Raw genomic sequence first — 24343 nt, forward strand, 5'->3', positions numbered from 1 at the left:
TCTCTCTCTCAGGTCCCGGGAGCGCGCGAGGAGAAAAGGGAGACGCGTTCCTGGCCACCATGGTGAGCGGGGGCTTCTCGAAAGCATTTCAGGCCTCTGCCCGTCATTCGTGAGTGACTGGCACGGAGGGCGGGGGGCGTTTGTCCTGTGTGGCGGTCGCAGACGGGGTTGACGATGGCCACGTGTGACAGTGGGTGACGACTCTGGCACCGAGGAATAGGAGCAGGTGCCAGCCTGAACTGGGTAAGGCCGTGCGGGCACTCAGAGGCTGCGTAGAAGCTCTGGTCGCGTTCTCAGGGCAGGGGATTAATGAGCAGCATTAGTACAGGGACTCACGAGAGCCCAGGGGACAGGATCCACGGGGGGAGTGTGGTTCTGGCCTGGGAGAAGCCTCAGTGTCCTAATCTGTAGACGGGGCACGCATCTGGACCGGATCCAGTGATGGTAACCACAAGGCCCCAGTTCCCAGGGTCATACATAAGGCAGCAGGGTTTTTGCCCCTCTGAAATAAGTTTCAACCAGCACAACGTCACATGGAGTTCGAGTCCTAGATCCCTGTTACCCCCCAGGCCCCATGACGGCTTCTAGTCCCTGCTCATCCAAGATGGCTGCTAGAGCTCCAGCCATTATTGCCTCATTCCAGTCCTCAGGAAAGAGGCAGGGAAAAGTGAGGCCTGGGGACATACTAGCTGTCTTTAAAGAAGTTTCCTGGAAACTGCCACACATCTCTGCTGCTCATGTCAGCCTGGCCAGAGGGTTGTTGTTTTTTTTTTTTTTTTTTTAAGATTTACTTTATTTATTTGAAGGAGTTACAGAGAGAGACAGAGAGACAGAGAGAGAGAGAGGTCTTCCATCTGCTGGTTCACTCCCCAAATGGCCACAACGGCCAGAGCTGAGCTGATCCAAAGCCAGGAACCAGGAGCTTCTTCTGGGTCTCCTACACGGGTGTAGGGGCCCAAGGACTTGGGTCATCTCCACTGCTTTCCCAGGCCATAGCAGAGAGCCAGATCAAAAGTGGAGCAGCTGGGTCTCGAACCAGGTCCATATGGGATGCCAGCACAGCAGGCGGTGGCTTTAGCAGCTGCGCCACAGCACCGGCCCCTGGCCAGAGTTTTTTTCACTTGGCTGCATCGCACTGCATGAGAGTCTGGGAAATGGGGTCTTTGCTCAGTGTCGTTTCTCAGGAAGAGGTGGAAGGCAGATACTGGGGGCAGTTTGCGGTCTCTGACATAGGCTATGGCATCCCTCATGTTGTGGTGTTTAAGTGAGATCACCCCCAGGAAGTTGTGAGCACCGTGCCCCTCCCTGACTGATCACTGCTGTGAGTCGTTGGACACATCACCTCTCCTTTAAGAGCAGTGCATAATGGTGGAGCCGGTTCCTTTGGTGCTGAGACTTGGGCTGGCCAGCAGGGGGCGGTATTGGCGAGGACAAGGGAGCCGAGGAGCTCAGGGAAGGGGACCTTGGCACCAGCACCTGTGGAGCCAGCGAGGGGCCCTGGGCAGCTCCTTGCCTCCCGCCTGCCCTGCAGGCCCCAGCTGTGGGAGCGTGCGCTGCCGGACGCGCACTCGGCTTACAGGATAGCAGCAGTTCCTCTCGGCAGGGCTTTAGAAACCCGGGGAGGCGCGGTCAGGTAGAAAGGAGCAGTGGCCCTGATCACACGCCCGGATGGGGTCCTGGGGGCGTTTTGTGCTTTGTGTCTTCTGAGTGCCTTCCTGAGCACTGCCAGCTCCGTGAAGATCACTGTAGGCTGTGCACCATAGCAGCGCTCACTAAACACAAGCCACTGCGGTTCACGCTCCCCGAGCAGCGTGTGGGCTTGGCACTAGCATCTTCCCGCCGTGGCAAGCCCGGAGCATCGAGTTTGTCACAGCCATGGCTCCCGCATCCCTAACTCAGCCGCCGCAGCACAGCTGTGCAACAGGGCGCCCCAGCACGAGCCTGTGCCTGCCCTGATCCAAAACAGACCTTGGGCTCCGTATTTAAAAACAGAGACAGGAAGAAGTCTTCCATCCACTGGCCCGGTCCCCCAAGATGGCTGCAACGGCCAGGGCTGGGCCAGGCTGAAGCCAGGAGCCAGGAGCTTCCTCTAGGTCTCCCACACGGGTGCAGGGGCCCAAGCACTTGGGGCATCTTCTACTGCTTTCCCAGGCCACCGGCAGGGAGCTGGATCGGAAGTGGAACAGTCGGGACTTGAACCGGCACCCATATGGGATGCTGGCATTGTCAGTGGCCTTGGGGTGTGGTATTTTAACAGCTCTGAGGAACGTCCTCGGACCTCAGTCTCCCCACTTGCCTAGCCGTTTGCTTGGGGAGATGCCTGGAGAGGGGATTCCTTAGCCTGAGTGTGAGCGTCGTTCCTGCCATTCAGACTTCTTCTCCAGTGGGTGCAAGTTCCCGCGGGCGGGTTTGCAGCTGTGAGGGTCCAGTCCTCTCCCTGGTGGCTGGATGCTCACAGACCATCAGAGAAGCAGAACCCAGGCCACCTGCCCTCCCACCCCTGCGCTGCGCTGCCCTGTCCCTCCTGCCCCGTGGCGGTGGTGTGTGGGCACTGCGCCCCCCAGAGCCTTTGTGGCCCCGGAGGCGAGTTTAGCCGTGGGACGCCCATCCCCGCAAAGCGCCATCTGGTGCAAGGTCACTGTCTTCCCTTAATTAAAGCGAGCACAGACTGCACGGATGCTCATCCTCAGTGAACCGACAGTCGCCCCGTGTGGATCTTACAGCTGACCCCCAGATCACAGTTTGAGAAATTAAAACCAAATTAGAGTTGGAGACGGCAGCAGCAGGAGGTGTGGCTGGAGAAGGCTGAGCTGCGGGGTGGGACGGGGAAGGGAGCGCAGCCAGGCCTCAGGCCCCACCCTGGCCCCTTCCTCCTGCAGCCCCCGGCCCTGCCCTGCTGCTCTCGTGCTGGCCTCCCCACATCCTGTTCCCACTCCGTCTGGAATGCGCGCTCCCATCCTTCTTGGGCCAGCTGGCATGGCCCTTGGGCAGCCCAGCGTGGGGGCTGCTTCCCCCCACACACACACACCATGCCCCTGCAGCTCCTGCACATGCGTCCCCTGCTGCATGCCCTCAGGCCCCTCTGCACCGTCCTGGTGTGGCTGTGTGGCTGGAGCTGCGTGAGGCAGCAGGGAGGTACGGCAGCGCACACGTGGGTCCCCAGCTTGGGTGGACGGGGCGGGTAGTGGCGCCATTCCCCGAGCAGCAGGAGGAACTGGAGTTTTGCCCCCGAGCCGGGAGGCGGTCTGGGCTGCTCTAACCCTCAGCCTGTCTTTTTCAGCTTCGGAACGGAGCCCCCTTCACCCGGCTCCCGAGCGACAAGCTGAAGGCAGTCATCCCCCCCTTCTTGCCCCCCTCCAGTTTTGAGCTGTGGAGCTCTGACCGGGCCAGGCCGGGTCACGACGGGAAGTCTGACCCCACGAAGACTACGCTGCCCCAGAGAGCCAGCAGGGGCCACCCCGCAGGCGGCAGGAGCGCAGACACTGTGAGTCTTACAGCCACCGGGCCTTTGCACGTCACTCGTGGCCGACTGAGGTAGGGGGCGCTGTGGTACCCTTCGTGCCCTCAGCATCCCACAGAAGAAAACTCCATACGTGGAAGGAACTGCAGTGTCAGGGTAGGGGGCACCCGGAGCTCCAGGGAGGGAAGAGGCTGGCCTGGGTGACCCGGCCTGCCCCTGGCAGATAGGGAAATGGGAAGTAGTTTGCTGACGGTTCCCTAGCCAGGCAGGTGAGGGCCTGGGGCCAGAAGTCAGGTTCTTGGGTTTTAATTACTGCCCAGCTCTGCCACAAAGAGCAAACACGTGGCGCCAGCTGTGTGCTGCCTGTGTTTTCCTGCCCCAGCTGGTACAAGGCTTCACTGCCTTTGGTGTTCTCTCAGGAGTGGCGCGTGGTCAGTGTCTGTAATGTGCCTAGGCAGCCCCCGCAAAGCCGGGCACCCCTGTGTATGCGGCGTCTAACACACCAAGGGCAAGGATTCAGCCTGGGCCTGCCAGGATGGGCCGGGGTGTGGACAAGCAGCGCCTCCCAGGGCTGTGGGAAGGCACACACGGCTGAGAGACCCAAGGCCGGGAGCCGCTGCGCAGACGCACGGGGCGGGGTGGCCTTTGGGCCTGTGGCCTTGGTCAGGAACCATCCGTGAGACTTCTCCCAGGCCTGCGTTTTCTTGAGAATTTAAGCCCAGAGGGAGCAAGCATCAGCGCCGCCTGCTTGGTTTGCTCAGCGAACGGTGCCGGAGTGCCCCCTCCCTGGAGCCCGGCAGCCGAGGGCAGGGGCCGCCCCAGGGAGGAAGTGACAGCGAGCTGCGACTGACACACTGTCTTCTCCCCGCTGCGGAGCGGGGGACGCGTGCACGAGGCTGTGCTGGCGCGCCCTGTCTTGCAGGCTCTCAGCGGGTAAGCCTCGTCCCCCTAGGGTCTAACAGGAGGCTTTATGGCTGAGTGGCTTCAAGCAGCTAACTTGGGTCTTCCATAGCGCTGGAGGCCAGTGTCTGAAGTCAGGGTGTGAGTGTGACCAGCGCCTGGGCCCCACAGAGGATTCTGCCCCTTGGCTCCAGCGTTCCTCGGCTGTGGCCACATCACTGTGGACTCTGCTTCCACGAGCACATTGCCTCTGCTGTTGTCAGAACACCCTCTGCCCTGTGATACGTGCAAATATGTCTAGAGCCCACCCAGTCGATCCAGAGTCAGCTCCTCTTCTCACTCCCCCTGCCTGGAGCATCTTCGGAAGCAGGGGGAAGGTCACGTTCACCTTTGCCTTCTGAGCTAACACTCACACATCCTGGGAGTTGGGATGCAGGCCTGTCTTGGGGCTACCCACTGACACCCACAGTCCTCTCCACCAAATGCCTCCTTGTGCTCGGGCCACAGCTGGGGACTTGGGGTGCGGGAAGCTGGTGGCTCCCGGGAGGATTCACCCCATACGGCCCTATACAGTAAACACGCATTCAGGAGCTGTGTAAGGGTTGCGAGTCTGGTGAGAAGACTGGTGGAGGGTGTCCCCCTGGGCCGCAGGGAAGGCTCCAGAACCTGAGAGCTAAAGGAGGAGGGGCCCGCTGTGGGGATGGTGGAGGGAGGGCGGTCTGCCGAGGGAGCCGCACAGGCAAAGGCCCTGAGGCACAGGAGGGGTTGGCGTTTCTCCAGGCACCAGAGGAGGTCGGTGTGACGGGAGCAGAGCTGACCAGGAGAGGGAAGGCTGAGGTCAGGTTACAGAGGCGCGTGGCCGGGAGCCCTGGCGCCAGGGACGAGAGCGCGTGATGCGGCCATGTGATGGGGAAGCAGAAAGCGTGTTCCAGTGGAGGAGCCTTCGGGGCAGGCGGCACCACGGGCAGACCCGGGTGTGCAGAGGCCGGGCCCTGGGCCGGGCTGCGCCGAGGGCCCTGGCTTTTGTCCTGGCTCTGCTGAACTTCACTTCCAGGGTTTTTCAGTGAATGCCCGGGTCAGGTTTTCCTGGAAGGTGCTGGGAGCAGGGTGAGAGTGGAAGTGGGGTCATCTGTGGGGCTGAGGTTGAGCCGACGGCCGAGTTGTCAGCAGACGGAAGTGAGCCCTGTCCCGGAGGGGGCCTGAGCAGCCTGAGGCCAGCAGGGAGGAGGCGTGGGGCAGGTGTCGGCCTCCTCGGGGGCCCTCCACGCCAGAGTGAGGAACGGCGCTGACCCCCTTCCCTGTGTTACTTTGCAGGCGCCCGGCCGGCCGGTGAAGTTTCCCAGTCTGTCCAGGAGCCCCACTTCTCCTGCCAGCTCCGGAAACTTCAGCCACTCTCCTCATTCCTCCGGTGGCTCCAGCGGGGCCGGGGGCGCGAGCAGGCACGCAGGGGAGCTGCACAGCCGCTCAGGTGTGTCCTCGGGCAGGGGCCCCAGGCACGGGGCCCTGAGGGTGCGACCGCGTGCAGGCGGAGGCCAACTCGGCCCAGACTATCTTGTGTGTGTCTGCTTGGGGCTGAGGGTGGATGGAGAGGGAGGACTAAGAGAAACGCCTAGGGTTTTCACAGGGTTGAAGCCCCCGAGGGGTGGGCCTTCACGAGGCTCATTCTGCCCCTTCGTGAATGGACGGGGACACCGACACTCGGGCGGGGCACAGCAACTTGGTGGCCTTTAGGTCGTGCCCTCGAGTGCCCACTGCTTCCCCTGGGCCTGCAGCAGCCCTGCTGTCCTCCCCGAGGGGCCCCAGGGCTCCCCAAAGCCGGGCATATTGTGGCGGCGATCCCGGAGAGCAGACTGTGGTATAATCTCGCCCCCCAGGGGTCATCGTTAGCATTCGGTGTGTGTCTTTGCCGGGTACCTTTCTGCACACCATCTATAAAAGTGGCAGCGTAACCAGCGAAGTGCACACCGGGCGCCGTACCCGGCCCTTCCTGTGAGCCCTGGCCTTCAGCCAGTGCCCAACTGCACGTGACAGATGTAGGAGCCGGGGCGCGGGGCAGTTCACAGCTGGTCAGGGTCCCACGTGGCCTGTCACAGCTGGCCAGGGTCCCACGCGGCCTGAGTCACAGGGCGAGGGCCTGAACCCAGGCAGCCCGACTCCAGGGCGTGCCCTGTGCCCTGCTGAGCCGTGAGCTGTGAGCTGCTCCGGGCCCTGCTTTTGTCTCTTCCCACACGTGACTGGATGACGAGCACGTTTTCACGCCAGCCCACCTGGTACAGCATCTTCTTCGGGACCATGTGGTATCCGTTCCTACCAGGTTCGTTCAGCCGGTTCCTGATGGCAAACACCAGGCCGTTCCTGGGTTTCTGCTCTTGTGGATGACGCCACCCTGCCTGACATTTGCCAGTGCTCACTCATCCCCTTAACACAAGTTCCCTGGAATCAGGACGGCTAAGTCCTGATTGGTTTTTTAGTTTTTTTAAGAGGCGGAGGGGTGATGGGGTGGGGACAGAAAGCTCCCCTCTGTTGGTTCACTCCCCACATGCCTACAAAGGCCCCTGGCTGAGACGGAAGCCAGGAGGCAGGAACCCAGTCCAGGTCTCCTGGGCAGGTGGCCGGGACTCAACTACCCGAGCCATCACTGCTGCCTCCAGGGCATGTCAGCAGGAAGCTGGAACTGGGGGTGGAGCTGGGCCTCAGCCCAGGCATGTGTGGACTTGAACTTGACATGGGTTATGGGCATCCCAAGTGGTGACTTAGCTGCTGCACCAGGTGCCGGTCCAGATCTGCCAGCTTCTGAGGCTTTCTGATGCATTTTGCCCTCCAGCACAGCCGTACCTGCTGTGCCTGGTGCCCAGTCGGGGCCCGGTAACGGCTGTTCGTGTTGTCCCTCACGCTCCCCGCCAGCCCTGGGCCATGCCACTTCGCCCCTTTCTAGTAACGCAGGGTCACTGGTAGATTGGGGAAGCAGAGCTGAGAGGTGGCACTGAGGGTCGGGTCAGTGCACAGCCCTCTCTGAGTGAGATGTATCACTCAGAATTTATCAGCGCTGTTGTGGGAGTGGCTGGGGGCATAACAGTCAGAGTGAGAGGAGACAGTCCCCCTGAAGTCTGGCCGTGGGGAACCTAGGGCGGGGCCTGGTGGCAGGTGTGGCCTGGAGAAAGCCAGGGTCATCTGGGTCTTTCCCCGCCTCTGCCCTCCGGGCCTTTGTAGGGTCCTCGAGCCGAGCTCTGGCCATCTGCCCATCCCCAGACCTCACAGGGCCGCAAGTCCGGGAGACGCGGCAGTCGCTCCCGCCTGCGACGGACACAGCGAGTGCCGCGTGCCAGCGGTGGGCATTCCTGTTTCTCTTTCCTCAGGTGGCAGCGTGGACAGCGTCTTGTCCCAGATCGCCGCCCAACGGAAAAAAGCAGCCGGCTTATCTGAGCAGAAGCCCAGCCAGCGGTCAAGTCCAGTGGGAGCAGCGCCTGGGGCCGGCCCCCCCGAGCTTCCCGCCTCCCCTGCAGGTGGAGGCGCTCCCAGCAGCAAGGTGCTTGTTCTGCGTCGGCTCTCCCTGCTGTGCTCACTATCCTGTCCCTGCGTGGGTCCTGTGCTGAGACCTGGGCTGGGCCCTGGGTGTGGGCCGGGGCCCGAGCCAGGCTGCCTCCAGCTAGCTGCTGCTGGGCTCTCTGCAGGGGGCTGATGGGTCCTGGCACTAAGATGCTCACCCCTGCTGAGGCACCTCGAGCTGCCAGCACGCGCCCCTGACTCCCACCGCCCCAGTGGTGGCCGTGTGGTCGCATCTCATACCCGTGTGATGGTGCTGAGAGCAGAGGGGGTAAGAGCATGGCTGCAGCCCTGCCCGAGGCGTTGGGCCATCGAAAGCCCACATCCCTATTCGCTGTTCCTGTAGGTGGTGTCCACAGTAGGGTTGGCCCTCCCACCTGACTCATCTGTGGTACCCGTCTTGGAGCACCTGCTCTGTGCCTGGTGCTGCTGGCCGTGAGCAGCCACTGTGACACAGGTGGTCCCACCCAGAGTGATGGGCGGTTGTGGGGAAGGAGGTATTCGGAGGAACACAGACAGGGCCCCACCCAGGCTTGAGGGCATTAGCACCCTTTGACTTGGGGTCAGAAGGGGATAGGGAACTGGATGGAAAGGGCAGGAGTCAGGGCCAGGACTGGGGGTAAGACCACCCCAGGGGGAGGGGACCACTTGTATACCTCCCTGCTCCTGGCTACATCCCACCGTCTATGCAGCCGGAGGGTAGTTGGTCCCTGCATCGGTAGCGGCTATGGGATTTGCAGTGAGACCCGCAAGTGCCGCTGCAGACCCAGAAACCTTTTGGCATCTCTGAACTCTACCCGTCTACCTGTGCATTGCTCTGTCTTGCTTGGTTCATGGAGTGGACCCCAGAGAGTGGGTTCCAAGTCACGAGTGGGCCCTGCAGCCCCCAAGAGTTTGCTTGCCTGAGAGGGACCCAGGGCAGGCCCAGCCCCACTGTTCTTCATGGTCCCCAGATGTTGTCAGCCTGCTCCCTGGAAACGGGAAATGCTGGGAGCCTCACCCCGGACGCCGGCCCAGCACGCGGGGCCTGCAGACGTGCGGGGCCTGCAGACGTGCGTGTCCAGTGGCCTCGTCCTGGCAGCCGCACAGCCCCTCGTGTTATCAAAGCCCCTTTTGCAGCAGGACCTTGACTGTCGGGTTCCTTTGATAGTGAGCTCCAGAAAAGTATGTCTTGCTCCCTGCACATTCGCTTATTTTGCATTACGTCAAAAATTATTAGTGTGACAGGTCTTAATGTAATTAAGCACCTGAAATTCGACTAGAATTCGGCTGTAGAGAAAAAACTACTGGCATTTTGATATACTTTCTCTTATTAGATCATAAGAATTTATATAATTATATATCATAGTAACTATATAATTATTTTACCTCCCTTTTTGCCTTTGCCGCTAGGAAACTCAGAGCCACTCATTAAAGTAAGTCTGCCAATCTGGGGCTTTGCATAGTTTCCTCCTTGTCTGTTGTGTAACATTCTCTTTCTATTCTGATGATCTTATTAGACGTGTTAGATGGTATATCTTCCTTTAATCGGCGCTGGAAATAAGCAGGCAGTGGAGTTATAAATTACATTAACTATTCCCGCGCTTGAATGCACCTGTCATATATAATCTGTACACAAGTACATCCTCATGAAAGGAAATCGACTGTGTCAAAAGATGCATTCAGGAAACAATAAAGCGGGAAATGATCCATTTCAGTGATCACCTGATACTCGGAACACCATAATGTGCCGGAACCGTGGGGAGCTGTTTAAAAAGTCTGGTTTCCGGGCTCCACCCCAGCATGACCGAATGCGAGTCTGAGGGTGGGGCCCGGGGAATCTGCTTGCCCCGCACAGCGCCCCCCAGAGCCCAGCCCAGGGCGCTCAGAACCCACCACCCTGAACCAAAGGACGCAGAAGTGGGCTCTCTGTCAGCCGTTCTTGCAGCAACATGCGCATGTGAAGTGCTTTGCAAAGACTCCCTTAGGAAGAATTAGGAATTAGTATTCCAAATAGGAGCCTCCCGAAGCTGAGTTTTGTACTTTGCTTCAAACAAGCAGCTCGCTGTAGTGGTGGATCGTTCACAAAGCATGGCTGCCGGCGGGACCGTGCCTCTGTGTAAAGGGAGCCGCGGGAGACAGTGCGTGGAGTGAGCATGTGCACCAGCACTTTCTAGGTCCCCGGGGGCCCAGACAGCTCACCAGGTTTGGGTGTCAACTTCTCTTCCTCCCAGTGCTCAAACCAAGGCACTCATGTGTGTAGCTGGTGCACTCATGGGTCACAGTTGCAGCCTGGACCTGGCTGGGCCGTCTGGGAGATTCCCCACCCCCACCTCCTGCCGCGGCAGCGCTGCCCCTGGGGTCTGGAGTGGCATGGTTCTTAGCCTTGGGCTACAGAGATCTGTTTGGCAGGCTTAGGCTAATTATCTCCTGCTGAACAAGAAACTCCGCTTGGGGCTTGGCAATGTCTTTCCTTATAGGAAAAGCAGGAGGAAGACTGTATTAATCGTGTATGCAGCTTACTAGCAAAATCTTCCAAAACCCCAGGGAGTGGATTCCCCCTGGGACTCCAGGGGGCAGCAGGCACTGAAGGCTTAATGGAGGGAAGGCGTGCCCCCGCTAGAAATCAAAACTCCATTCTAGTCTCTCCTGCCCTATACAGGATGTCCAGTGTTTAGCACAAATTACGAGACAGATGAAAAGGCAGGAAAAACCACACTCCCGAGAAGCTGAGACATGACAGAAGTATTAGAATTATATGATAGAAAATTTAAAATAACTATGGCTAGTGCGTTAAAAGCACTAATGGGAAGTATGGACAACATGCAAGATTATGTAATTTTAAAGAATTATTTATTTATTTGTAAGGCAGAAAGAGATCTTCCATCTAGTAGTTCACTACAACAACCTCCAACAGCCAAGGCTGGGCCAAGCCAAAGCCGTGAGCTGGGAAATCAGCTTGGGTCTCCTGTGTGAGGAGCAGGGACCCAGTTACTTGAGCCATCACCTGCTGCCACCCAGCGCGCACGTTGTCAGGGAACCGGAGTCAGAAACGGACCAGCACTGCACTACGGCATGCAGGCATCCAAAGCCACACCCTACCCGCTGTGCTAAATGCCCACCCCTGCCTTTGGTTGCTTTTGTAATTTCTCCCTTCCTCCCTCCCTTTCTCCCTCCCTCCCTCCCTTCCTTCCGGAATAATTTCTCCTAGCCTATCTGCAAGTTCACGGGTTCTTTCCTGGCTGTCTAGTCTGAGGAGCCCATTGAAAGCACTCGTCTGTTAGTGTGTTCTGCATCTTGACTGTCCCATTGGCGCTGTCTTGGGTTCCTGTCTCTGTGCTGAAATAACTTCACATCAGAGCTGGGCGTTTGGCACCACGTTCTCCCTGTTCCAGCTTCCGGCCATTATGCCCCCTGCCACCCACGTGGGAGACCCAGGTTGAGTTCCAGGATTCTGGCTTCCGCCTGGCCCAGTTCTGGCTGTTGGGGGCATCTGGGGAGTGAATCACTGTATAGGAGATATCTCTCTCTTTCTCTCTCTCTCTCTCTCTCTTGTCTTTTGAATAAAATAAGTAAATAATTTTTCAAAAAGATTCATTTACGGGTCAGCACTGTGGCACGGTAGGCTAAGCCTCCGCTGCAGCACCAGCATCCCATATGGGCGCCGGTTCAAGTCCCAGCTGCTCCACTTCCAATCCAGCTCCCTGCTGATGTGCCTGGGAAAGCAGTGCTTGGGCCCCTGTGGGAAACCCAGACCCAGAGGAAACTCCTGGTTTCGGCCTGGCCCAAGCCAAGTTGTTGAACTTATGAATACAAAATTGTTAGTAGTATTCTTTTATTATCATCTTAATGTATCAGGTCATTGGAATGTCTCCTTTTGTATTCCTGACGTGGGCAATTTGTGACTTCTTTTATTGATCTATGGCTAAAAGTTTATCCATTTTACTTACTTTTGAAAGGACCAGCTTTGGTTCCATTGATTTTCTCTGTTGTGTTTTGTTTTCAATTTTGTTGATTTCTGTAGTGGTCTGTCATTGCCTTCCCTTTGCTTACTCTGGGTTTCTGCCTTCTTTCTCCAGTTTCTTATTAGAAGCGAGACTACTGTTGCGAGACCTTCCTTCCATTCACATATAAGCATTCTGAGGCTGCGGATGGACCCCCAAGTGCTCCTTTGCCTGCATCCCACACGTTTTTATATGTTAAGGTTGTCACACAGCACAACAGATTTTTTTTCACTTCTGAAGCTTCCTCTTTAGCCCATTACTTAGAAGTGTGTCACTGATTTTGCTGTCGTTAGGGGGTTTTATGGAATTTGTCTTACTTATTTCTGGTTTTATACCATGAAAGACCTATTCCTAGTTCTAGTCCTTCAACCACATTGTGTCCATTTGACACTCAGGATGTGCTCCACCTCGGAGAGTCTCCCACATGGGATGAAACTGTTCTGTGGCAGTCGGAAAGGGGAGGTTCCGGGATGCCAGGGAGGCCTGGCTGCTAGCGTCACTCAGCATTCCGTATCCCTGCTGGTTTTCTCTCTCCGGGGTCTGTTGCTTACTGGGCGAGGAGAGAAATCGCGCTGCAGCTGTGCGTGGGTCTCTCCTCCCCGTTCTTTCAGTGTGTGCCCCGTGTGTTTTGAAGTTTTGCACACATTTAGGGTTGTCATGTCGTCCTGGAGAATGACCCCTATGGAATGTCCCTTGTGGCATTATAGAAAAGAAAGCGACAGACCCATAATCCTCACAAATACAAGTGTAAAAATGTCCCACAAAATACTAGCAACTTAAACCCAGTGATTAAATTAAGAGGCTAATACATTCTGGCCGAGTGGAGTTCATCCCAGGAATGCAAATCTTGTTTAACATTAGAAAAACCACTCTGTATAATTCACCATTTTAATAGACAAAAGAGGCAAAAGCCCTTAACAAAATGTAAAATACACTCAGGGTCAAAATTATCAGCAAATTAGGGATTGGAGGAAACTTCTGGAATCTGCACCCAGCATCACGCCTGATGATGAAAGACTACGTGCCTCCCTGAGCTGGGCACCGGGCATGTCACCCACGCTCAGCTCACAGCTCAGTGCCAGAACCGCAGCTCAGGCAGTAAAGCGAGAAAAGGAAATCAGAGGCACAGGGACTGGAGAAGGAGAAATGACAGCTGTCTCCTCTTAGGTGACACAATCTGTCTACGTGGAAAACTGAGAATCTACACAAAGCACCCAGGACCAGCAGGCAGGTCCAGCAAGGCTTCAGAATCCAAGGTCAATGTACAACAGTCAGCTGCATCTGTCTATACTAGCAGTGAGCAATTGGAACAAGTACCGTTTGTAAGAATACCATTTATAGTACATTTTAGATATGTGAAAATGAAATAGTATGAAATTATATGAAAATGAAATGCTGAGGTGTAAATCTTAATGCATATTGAGGGGTCTTTAAAAAGTTCATGAAAATGTTTATTGTAAAATTATGATTTCAAAAAAATTTTACACAACAAACTTTTAATTCCATTTTCTATGAACTTTGGGAAATACCCTATGTGTATGTGTCTGTGCAGATTCTATACATACAAAAATAAGTATAGCTAAGTGTGTAGACATGGAATATACATTCGTGTGTTTTTTGGCTGCGTCCACTGAGAAGATTGAGAAGCAGAGATATCCCAGTAGCAGTGAACAACTTAATGCCTAAATTTTGGCTTCTAAATACCATTCTCAGAAAAAAAGGGGCCAGAATCTTGAAAAAGTTATTTATTTCCATACTGAATTGGTGAAAACAGAAGCTGAGCTAAACATGTGTCAGGAAATAGAGAAATACTTTATAAAAGAGAGAAGAAAGAAAGAAAACAGAAGGAAAAAAAAAAAACGATGAGGCATGTCGAAAGGACACATTAGCCAACCTGGAAGATCCCCCGATACCCAAAGCTGAAACACGGAGCAGTAAAGTGAATAATGGCAGAACTGGATCATAGCCCAAAGGCCAAAATAAACATCGCTGAGCCCATCCTGATATGAATAAATGATTGAGTGAGTTAACAGGGGAGGAGGAAAAGCCGTCCCCTACAGAAACATCCCGAGTAATAGATGTGGAAGGGATGCAGGAAATAGAAAATCCATATTGAACCCTGCAGTTGTGATTGCTGCAGCCAAGATCCACCGGCGAATGCTGAAATTAGTGACAGAACCTCAAGAAAGGGAAAGGTATTTACCCGCATTTAACTCCTCCCAAATATTTGCTAATTATAAAGAGGGAAATAGGAACTGCACAGTGGAGGACTGGCAGACACCCCTGTAAGTGATCAGGGTTGACCTCACTGGTGTCGACACCGGTACCCACCAACAGGTGCCCTTGCCTCAGCGGGCATCAGCTCAGAAACTCACCAGCAAATCTGATTTGGGGAGGACACAGGGCAAACCCAAATTGAGGCGCAGTTTTCCAAACACCTGATCCGGACCCTTCTGAAGTGTCAAGGTCGTGAACACCAGGGACCCCTGAGTACTGCCCGAGATCCGAGGAGATGGAGGAGTCACAACAGTCAAGGCAGCCCGGGGTCCTGGGTCAGACTCGGCCAGGACAGGACATCCGTGGACCAGTCCGTGAGGCCGCGTGGGCAGCAGCGCTGTTCTCACATTAGTGCCTTAGTTCTGGTCATCGTGCTGTGCTTAGGGAAGCCGTGAGCACCAGGGAAGCAGGGCGAAGAGTTCCAGGAACTCTGTTCTGTCTCTGCAAGTCCAGAATTATGTCACTGTAAAAAGCCTTTAAGGGCCGGCGCCATGGCGCACTAGGTTAAGCCTCTGCCTGTGGCGCCAACATCCCATATGGGCGCCGGTTCTAGTCCCAGCTGCTCCTTTTTCAGTCGGCTCTCTGCTGATGGCCTGGGAAGGCAGTGGAGGATGGCCCAAGTACTTGGGCCCCTGTACCCACGTGGGAGACCAGGAAGAAGCACCTGGCTCCTGGCTTCAGATCAGCGCAGCTCCAGCCATTGTGCCCATTTGGGGAGTGAACCAACGGAAGGAAGACCTTTCTGTCTCTCTCTCTGACTGTAACTCTACCTGTCAAATAAATAAATAAAATCTTAAAAAAAAAAACTCTTAAAAAAAAAAAGCTGAACAATCCAGATAAAGGAGGATAGGGAGGTGAAGTGGCTGGTGTGTGCGCTGGGAAGTGAAGAGCAGAAGGGACTTTGTGCTTCTGTAGCCACACTCGCAAGTCCAGGCTGGTCACCTGGAGCCCAGGGAGGGAAGGGGCTCAGCCAAGGACACAGTAGCTGGAGTTGCAGAACCCGAGCTTGGGTTTCCTGGCTGCTGACAGAGGCCGCTTGGCATCCCAGCCTGTCTGTGCCCTGGGCGTGGACTGCCCCATAACTGTGCAGGCAATAATGTGTGTGTGAACAGTGTTTGACATAGACTTCCCAGTTGTGCTTGCACGTGCCGTGGGCTCCGTTCCCGCCGTGGGTGTCTGTGTCCACCACTGCTAGCCTCCAGGTGACAGCGTCTGTGTCGTGTCTCGTTCACTTCAGAAGTTGGAGACCAGCAAGAGGCCTCCGTCTGGAACCTCCACTACCTCCAAGAGCACCTCCCCCACCCTCACGCCCTCGCCCTCCCCAAAAGGGCACACGGCCGAGTCCTCCGTGTCCTCCTCCTCGTCCCACCGGCAGTCCAAGAGCAGCGGCGGCTCCAGCAGCGGGACTATCACCGACGAGGGTGAGTGTCCTCTCCATGGCAACCTGGCCGTCCAGAGCCACCAGGTGCCCATGGTCACCGTGGCCTTCCAGGGCAGGTGTTTTGGTTTTTGTTTGTTTAATTCATGGGAGGTCTGTCCCTCTGCTTCCCTGGTTCAGCATTGCATTTTTGTCTTCCCCACGCTGAAGGTGTAGTCGCTGCCACAGTGGTTTTGCCTGTGTGTCCACGCATCTGCCCGGGCAGGTGCATGTGTCCTTGCCCTGAGCCCTGTACTAACCCGAGTCGCTCTCGCTGAAGGCAGGACTGGGGCGTGCTTCAGGCCTGTCTGGATCCAGGAGCTTCGGGGGTGCCTCTCGCTCGCCCAGGTGGTGGCAGGCAGCGTCAGGCTTGCTCCATCTTCCTACTGACCTGTAACCCCAGCAGCAAGAGCTCGCCCTCTCAGGGCCTGGCAGAGTCCCCAGCTCAGGGCCCTCGGCCAGCTGGGCTGTGTGGCTAGTGACTCGGCTCCCTTGACCATTCTGGGCTGAGTGTGGACTGTGCTGCTGGGCCAGGCCCAGGTCAGGCGTGGATTGGGAGGGGGCGAGGAGCACCTCGAGGGCGTGTGAAGGTGCTGTCTCCAGGAGGCAGGTGGCTACCAGGCAGGCGGAGTGCTGATGTCACCTGCAGCCGGGAGAAGCTGGACCAGGCCTGGGCGAAGCCCTGCTGCGGGGACAGTGAGGGTGGGGCGCTGAGGCCCCTGGAGAGCCCAAGGAAGGAAGATGGAGAGAGAATCTCACCCGTCATAGCTGCCCCCAGGGCGCCCCCGGGAAGGAGGGAGGGAAGGGGGAGGGGGAGTGTAAATCAGAGGTGAGGGAAGGTGTGCACAGGGATCGAGCTGTGGCTGCTGGGGAGGGAGGTGCAGGCTGTGTCTGCGCAGAGCCAGGGGTCAAGGGCCCGGCAGCCAGGCGTGCCTCCTTTCCTTATGCAGAGCTGAGACCGCGTGTCCTGTGTCCACTCTCCCTGCCTCTCAGTCACAGTGAGAAGAGGCCACAGAGCCCCACTGGGGGGGAGGAGCCAGGGGGTCCAGCGGTGGATTCCTCCCTTGCCCAGGGTCCCAGGCATGAGAGCTTGGTCCTGCAGGCACAGGGGCTACAGCCCTCCCCCACCCCTAAATGGCTGTTTGCTCGGAGAGTCTTCTGGAAAAGGAGTGCCCCCAGTCTGGGGTCCCGAGCTGGCCCCGCCCACCCACCTGGCACCCTCTGCAGACCCCTCCCGCTGGCGGCAGGGTGGCTAGGCCAGTGATGACGGCATGGCGCCTCTCAGCCTCGCCAGGGCGGGGTGCAGCCGCTTGCGCTGCGGTCACAGGTACAGATGCCTTCAGCTTCCGAACCTTAGGTGGTTGTGACAAGACGGGGTCAGACCTGCGCTGTGGCCAGAGCCCGGGGTGTCACACAGGGCTGTGGCTGGATAGCAGAGGCCTGTGGAGGTGGGGCAGTAGCGGGCTAGAGCAGGGCCTTGTCCCAGTGACAGGATGGGGGTGACCTGTGGTTAGACACGGCCATTACCAGGAGCTAAACCATACGGATTTAGGATGAAGCCAGTTATCTTACATATACAAGTGGGATCCGCTTAAAACCAAACGCATTACTCTATGTTTTAGAATGCTCTGGAGTGTGTGGCCCGTGCTCCTGAGGCCCTTGGCACACGTCTGTCCCATCATAGGGCAGGTGCAGTGTAGGGAGCCACGTCGGCTCTTGCGGCTCTCCCGGCTCTCCCGACTGCACTGGCCTGGCCCAGGGGATCAGCCAGCACCCCCAGTGAGGGCCCGGCTGGCTGTGGTATCCAGGGTCCAAAACGTTCACATGGAAGGCTAAGCTCCTATCATTTGCTGTCATATTGTGAGTAACACCGGGAATGAGGAGGTTTTCTTCCAGCATTTGTAACCCTTTATCTGACCGAACCAAGTTGCTCACGGGAAGTTCCAACATACATCTTTGTTGCTCCATTTGTAAACAAAGCTGTCAGCCACTGTTCCTGTTGGACCTGCGCTCCTCGGCTGTGGATCCAAGAGTAGGGGAAACCAGTCCCGGCATCGGGTGCAAGTCAGCTTAGGTGGAATTCACAGCAGAGTGTTGTACACGCTGTTGGGATTTGGAAGTTGAACGCAGTAAACTATGCAACCGTATACAGGTGTGCGCCTCCTCCCAGAGAGCCAGCTGTGACCTGCACCCCGCCGTGGACAGAGGCTGCGTGTGGGTGGGGGCTCGGCCCATCTCATGCACCCCAGCTCAGTGGTCCCTCGTGCCGTGGCGTGGCTCAGCCTTCCTGCCTGTCCCCGCACGCTCTCACCGCGGCCCTCGGCACCAGTGAGGGAGGTGGTGGAGCAGGTGCTTGCCTGCTGCGCTCGATCCCAGCGGTGTGGCCTCATGCACAGTAGACACCCTCGCTTTCTGTGCCTCTCTCTCTTCTGGACACGGGGACAGTAGTAGGGTCTACCTCGTGGGGTTGCTATCAGGAGAAACAGGCCATCCGTGCCCAGGGTGGTGGTGGTGAGCACTGTGTTAGCTGTTGTCTTCATGACAGGTGCGTCTCCCTCCTTGCATTCGCAGCAGGCAGTAGGCACACTGGTAGCTGCTCTGGGATGGGTGGATGGGAGGGCGAGTGAATAAAAGAAGGAATCTAAGCCTCCTAAGCGCTTCTTTGAGCTGCGCTCGCTGCCTCAGGACCTTTGCACCTGCTCTTCTTGCTGCATGGATGCAGCCTAACGCTCTTCCCCTAGCTCTTTTCCTTACTCTGAGAGAGGCCTTGCCCGACCACCCTGTGCAGAACAGCATCAAACAGGGGCCACCCTATCACCCCCCGCTACCCTGCGCTTTCTCCCCTGCTGCCTCTGGCCCACCAGTTTGCTTGGTGTGTTTTGGTACCTGTTGAGTCCCCGGGGCCTGGTCTTGGACCCCCTATTTGACACGTGAGTGACTTTCTTAGTCCCCCCTCCAAGTGCTAGTCTCGTCCCCTTTATTCTGTCTGCTAGCCCACCTCTCCCCTGGCCCAGGCCCTTCCGGCTCTGCTGTCGGCACCAGAGCCTCGCACACCTGAGCCAAACCCTGACTGTGCCCCGAAGCTGCCCTGGCCAGCTGCTGCCCAGACTGGCCAAGGATGCACTGGCAATGATGCTGCAGGCTTGCACGGAAGGAGGGCCAGAATTCTGGTCCCAGCAGCTGCCCTCCAGGAACTTGATGCTTGCAATGTGGGGAGCGTTGGCCCCCACTCCCTCCTTCACTGCCTCAGTAGGGTTCCAGGAGCTGCAAAGGGCCTGCCCTGGGGGGAGGGTGTGGCCAGCAGGTGGTGCCAGCCCCACCTCCAGCCCTGTCCACCAGAGGGCAGTGTAGATCTGCTCACTTTGTTGGGTTCCTGGTAGAATTGCATTTGACATAAAATCGCCACGACTTTATGGACATTTGAAGACCAGGCTTATTTTAGATCCATTTCTAAAATGTGTCTTTTTTTTTTTTTTTTTTTTTTACATCTTTTCTCTCTTGAAGATGAGCTGACTGGAATCCTTAAGAAATTGTCACTAGAGAAATATCAGCCCATTTTTGAGGAACAAGAGGTAAGGGTGTTCTCTCTGTTACGCCGGTCTCTCTGTGACAGGACTTTGAGTGCGCAGGTGCCCCTCCGCAGGCCTGGGTGCATCTTCGCCGACACAGCCACGGCGCGCAGGCAGAGTCCGCTTCCTGGGGCCCCACGGCTGCTGTGACGGGTTCTGGGCTTCTGATAGAAGTGGAGTGCGTCCTGAAAGCGAAGCGACGCGTGCCTGGCGGGAAGGCTTGCAGCCGTCACGGGGCCCGGGAGCAGGGCCCGAGGGTTCCCCGCGAGGCTCTGTGGCGATCTGGGAGAGCTCCTGTTTTTTCAGAAGCGCTCAAAATCGCGGCCAAGGGAAAACCCAAGCTCCGTCCTGCCGTCTGTCGGTGCCTTGCCGTGGTAAGCGTGGAGTTCATGTGCGCGACCCGGCTTAGCGCTCCTCCCAGATTTACCCCCCACGGCCGCAGGAAAACCGGGACCCCGAGGTTCAGGGCCGCTGTGTCCGTCAGCTGCGGTGCAGTGCTGAGCTCTGGGGTGGACCGTCCCTCAGCTGGGAAAACAGGCTGATCCCAGCCGCGGAACGAGGCCTGGCACCGGTGGGTCCACTCGGAGGAAGCGTCTGTGAAGACGGAAAATAAAGTGGTGGTTGCCCGGGAACGGAGGGCCCGCGATGGGCAGGAACGCCCGAATGGCCGTGCCAGTGGTCACCCAGCTCCGTGAAGATGCGACACGTGGGTGCCCCGTGTCCCTTCAGTAGTGACTGCGTGCCGGTGAACTCGACGCTGACAGCTCTACGCTTGGGAACGTGCAGTTCCAGCCACGCAGACGCCCAGGCCTCACTGTAATCACCGGCGAGCTGCGTCGTGCAGGAACACTGGCGGTCGCGGCGCTGCCACGCGCCCCCCTCGTCACCTGCAGGAAGTCTGCGGGGCGTCCGTTCAGAAGCCAGCAGGTGGACGTATCCCTGTCCTCGCGATGCTCAAAGCACGCTGGCGCTGCCTGAGGTCCCTGCGTCGGCTGATCAGGCGGCATCTGCTCTGAGACCTCGGCTTCGTCCCCTTTTGTGAGCAGGCCACCTGGGAGTCCCACGGCACTCGCTTCTTCGGAGGTCTGCACGGTTTCTGGGCACAGGGGCTGACGTGTGTTCCCGTGGACGTGGGGAGCTGCCGGGGTGTTAAAGGGAAGTGGGACAGCAGGCCGTGCAGTATTTGCTGGAAGTCTCCGGAGGCAGGGAGGCAGCTGGGCCTGAGCCAGTGCTCGGCAGGGCTAGCAGATTTCCGTGCGTGTTGGGGTGGCGTGAGGTTAGCTGCCACGCGCCCTGGTCTCTGCCGGCCACAGGCGCCTGCCCTGGTTGGGAGCCGGGCTCTGCTCAGGCAGCATGTAAGCTGCTCGGCACCGCGGGGGATTTGCCCTCTGTTGGGACCCACGAGCCAGCGTTGCCCTCGGAGACGTGGCAGTGGGGAGGTCTTAGCCCCGATCACCCAGCCTCCCTGCCGCAGGGATACTCCTGGGTCCCGTGCAGACACCGGAAGTCACCTGCACGTGCTGGGTTGAAGGCCTCCCGGTTACTGCACGTGTCTAGTCGTCGGAGAGAACGCAGGCACAGAGTGAAGCTGATCGGCGACCTTGCCTTGCCGTACCAAAGCCGGAGACAGACTGATAACCTTCATCTTTGTGTCTGTGTTAGAATGGATTTGGTCTGCCTGGGCACATGGAGACCGTTGGTGTCGTAAACAAAAGAAAAGGCTATTTCCGCCACAGAGACTCTGGAGACAAGCCGCCTGACGTCTCTTGGCTGTGTGGCCCTTGTCCTCAAAGTCCAGTGTGGCCACTGGAGCCCAGCCATCACGCCCGCATTCCAGGCAGCACGGTGGGATGTGCCGGATGGGATTCCCCAACTCGACGTGGAGACCTGCTCTGTCCCGCTGCTGCTGAGGCTGTTCCTGTCCCACAGGCATGGTGCTGGGTGTTGTCGCTGGTTTCCCAGCTCCTTGCAACTTCCGTCCATCCCACCTTAGAGGGCCAGAGGTCGCCGCCTTTCTCCTGGAACAGAGGCTCTGCGTGGCCGCCCAGGGCCTGGGCAAGGCTGACGCGGCTGTCAGGGCCTCAGCTGCGCAGCTCTGAGATGCCCCCTGCTCCGGGTGAACCCTTCCCAGCGGCTTCCGCTCTGACTTGCTGTGTCTCCCTCGACCTCCAGGGGGAGCGCGGGGGAGCGCAGCCGCGTGCCTGCTTTTCCCTCCCGGCACAGCAGGGGTCGCAGCAGCATCGCCTCTCTGGACACAGGCCTGGGGTTTTCGCCAGGCTGGCCGCCCACTCACTGCCTGCAAGTCTGTCCGTATATTGTTGCATTTTAGGGTCTGGCCCACCCCCGAACCCAGGGCTGGGTCTGAGAGTTTGTTTAAATGCTATCATCAACCAGGCCTTATGGGTAGAGACCAGAATTGGTAGTATCGGCCGCCTGTGACGCCCCTGCCTCTCCCCAGGTGGACATGGAAGCCTTCCTCACGCTCACCGACGGCGACCTGAAGGAGCTGGGCATCAAGACCGACGGGTCCAGGCAGCAGATCTTGGCGGCCATCTCCGAGCTGAACGCGGGCAAGGTATGGGGGGTGGGGTGGGGGGGCGGGAGTCCTCTCTCTGCTTGCTGCCCGCCGTGAGAGCGTCCCTGGGCCACGCTCTGGCCTCGTCCCTGCGGGCGTCCTGAGAGAGGCCAGCCCACGTGTATGATTCTCTGCCTGAGCCCCCACTGCCCCCAGGACCTCTGTCCCCGCCCGTGCCCCCACTGCCCCCAGGCACCCCTGTCCGTCCCCCCCCCCCCCGTGCTCAGTGAAAGTGTCCCTTGGGAAGCATCAGCCCCCAGCCCCGGCCCGGGCGATGCCCTGGTTGGAGTTGGGCCAGTCTGGGTTGGAATTCTAGCTCCTCCATGTCCTCACCCTGTTCCGCAGGGCAAGGCAGACACCTCTTGGAGGGGGGGACGGAGCGGACGCAGCGGAGCGCCTCCGCTCTACCGCAGAGCCATAGTCACCGTTGTCACTGGCCTCCCTCTTGTTTTGTCTAACACCAAGTTCCTCTTCCATCCGCTTTAACGCTGAGATTAGCACCACCCCCACCCAATGGCACCCCCCTAAAAAATGAACCCAGAAGGCAAAACCAGAAACAGCAAATCAGTCCGACTTTGCAAACTCTCACAGTTGCTGTGGGCTGTTTGGACTTTCTCCTTTTTTAATTTTTAAGTATTTATTTATTAAAAGGCACAGCGACAGAGAGGGGGGAGAGAGAGATCTTCCATCTACTGGTTCCTTCCCCAGATGGCCGCAGTGGGGAAGACAGGAGTCTGATATCCCGTCCGGGTCTCCCGCGTGGGTGCAGGAGCCCGAGCGCTTGGGCCGCCTGTCTTGCTTTCCCAGGGGCATTAACGGGGTGGATGGGAAGGTGGGACAGCTGAGACCCGGTGGCTTAACCCACTGCAGCGCAGTGCTGACACTTCTCCCTATAGGGGACGGGCTTTTCTGCCGGGTGTCCCAGCAGCCGTGGAGCCAGCTCGCTTACCTGTCACTGGGTCACATCTCGCCCAGCGGCTTCCTGTTCGTTGGACAGCCGTGTTCCGGCTGGGGCGCTGTAATTAGCACTATCACCATAACAGACACCTCTGCCTCTCTCCTTTCTCTGTTGTCTGTTAGGCCGTGTGGCACGATATGAGGCTGTGTCGGAGAGCATGACCAGCTCTATGGTTCTTTCTGTCTGTTGCTGGATTATGCACAGAAATACTGAGCAGCCAGCCAGCACCGGCAGCAGATACATATTCCTCGCCACTTGCGGGCCTGTCTGCACGTAGCTCCCCGCTCAGCCCTGGAGACAGCCCAGGGGCCGGTACCCGGATGCCTCCCCCATCCAGGCTCCCAGGAACGGGGGCACCGGAACTTCTTGCCCTTCCTGCTGTACTGGGCTGCGTGGAGGTGGCGGCTCCTCCCGGCTCTGCCCAGGTTGTCCCTGTGGTTGACGTCATCTTGTCACTGCCTGTGCGAAGGCTCTAGCGCGGTTCTTCCCGGCGCAGTAGGGGGCGCACGCATCGTTCAAGCTCAGTGCTGTTCCCCAGGCTTCCCTGTCTGCGCTTTCTCCTCCGCACAACGTGGCCAGTGCTTGTCACCTGTCCCGCTGGCCGGGCCAGCCTCCCTTACAGGCTCAGACGGCAGCCTGCCTTCCCCCATGGGAGGGGCGGGGAGGTTGCTGGGGGTGGGCCTGCTAAGAGTCCTGAGAGCCCAGCGTGGCACACAGCGCCCACCAGAGCAGGCACTGAAGCCTGGGGGCGCCGATTGATTCCCAGAGAGCCCTTCGAGTGGCTGCGTGCGCGGTGTCCGGCACTCGGATCGCGTGGCGCCAGGCAGTGTGCTCCGGGCGCATCACCCACGACTGCTGTGGTCCTTCCGTCCTCACAGCAGTCACTGAGGTCGGTTCCAGCTTGTGGATGCGGCAGCCACGTCACAGATGAAGACGTGTGTCCAAGGTCACACGGCCACATACGTGGCGGAGTCAGGATCGGAACCCAGAGTCTGTGTCGACTGCTCCAGTGGGAACAGCTGGCAAGCAGGTGCCGTGAGAGCTGCTGAGAGTGGGAGCCGCCCAGGCCAGGGCCTTTCCTGATGTTCCTGTGACAGGAAGAGGAGCAGCCACTGGTTAAGGGGTGGGAGAAGCGGGTGGACCCAGCAGAGGGAAACACATGTGCAAAGGCCCTGAGGTGAGGAGGCAGGGAGCACCTAAAGAGCAAAAGGAGTGGGTGGAGCACAGTGAGCACAGGCGTGGCTGAGGGAGGCCAGGGGACAGGTGGAGACTTCCAGGGAGGCTGAGCGAGGGCCTGGGGAGAGGCGTGGGTGGGTGCTGGCAGGAAGTGGTAGCCCAGGGGTTGGAAGACCCTTTCTCCTGTGCCCCAAAGGCCAGCCATGTAGGATAGGGAGGAGAGGAGGGGACAGCCAAGCGTAGGCCAGTCCAGGATGGGAAAGGAGGGAGAAGGTTCTGGAAGTAGGTAGGGGCAGGGGGAGGGCAGACGGGGAGTTGGGTGCTGGCACAGTGAGGCCTGTGGATGGCAGCAGCTGGTGCTTCTCGAACCTCCTCTCTGCCCCCAGAGCTGTGGCCTCCTGGGCTTGGGGTCTCGGAAGGAAGGCAGCCTGAGCTGCTGTGCAGAGCTCAGCGACACCAGACGTCTGGAGCCCGCCCCTTGTCTT

The 24343-nt window shown here is 58.2% G+C and overlaps 1 protein-coding gene across 1 annotated transcript in view; it reads left to right on the forward strand.

Annotated features, from left to right (window-relative positions):
• The window catches only part of ANKS6 (ankyrin repeat and sterile alpha motif domain containing 6), a 53550-nt gene that overhangs the window by 23538 nt on the left and 5669 nt on the right, over nt 1-24343 (forward strand). Inside the window, exons 8-14 of the mRNA XM_062207893.1 lie at nt 13-62; nt 3281-3484; nt 5675-5828; nt 7717-7886; nt 15401-15584; nt 19085-19152; nt 21608-21724. Of these exons, the coding sequence (XP_062063877.1) occupies nt 13-62; nt 3281-3484; nt 5675-5828; nt 7717-7886; nt 15401-15584; nt 19085-19152; nt 21608-21724 (947 nt within the window). The remainder of the gene's footprint in view (nt 1-12; nt 63-3280; nt 3485-5674; nt 5829-7716; nt 7887-15400; nt 15585-19084; nt 19153-21607; nt 21725-24343) is intronic.

The sequence above is a fragment of the Lepus europaeus genome, chromosome 12 (assembly GCF_033115175.1).
Source record: "Lepus europaeus isolate LE1 chromosome 12, mLepTim1.pri, whole genome shotgun sequence".
Lineage (NCBI taxonomy): Eukaryota > Metazoa > Chordata > Mammalia > Lagomorpha > Leporidae > Lepus > Lepus europaeus.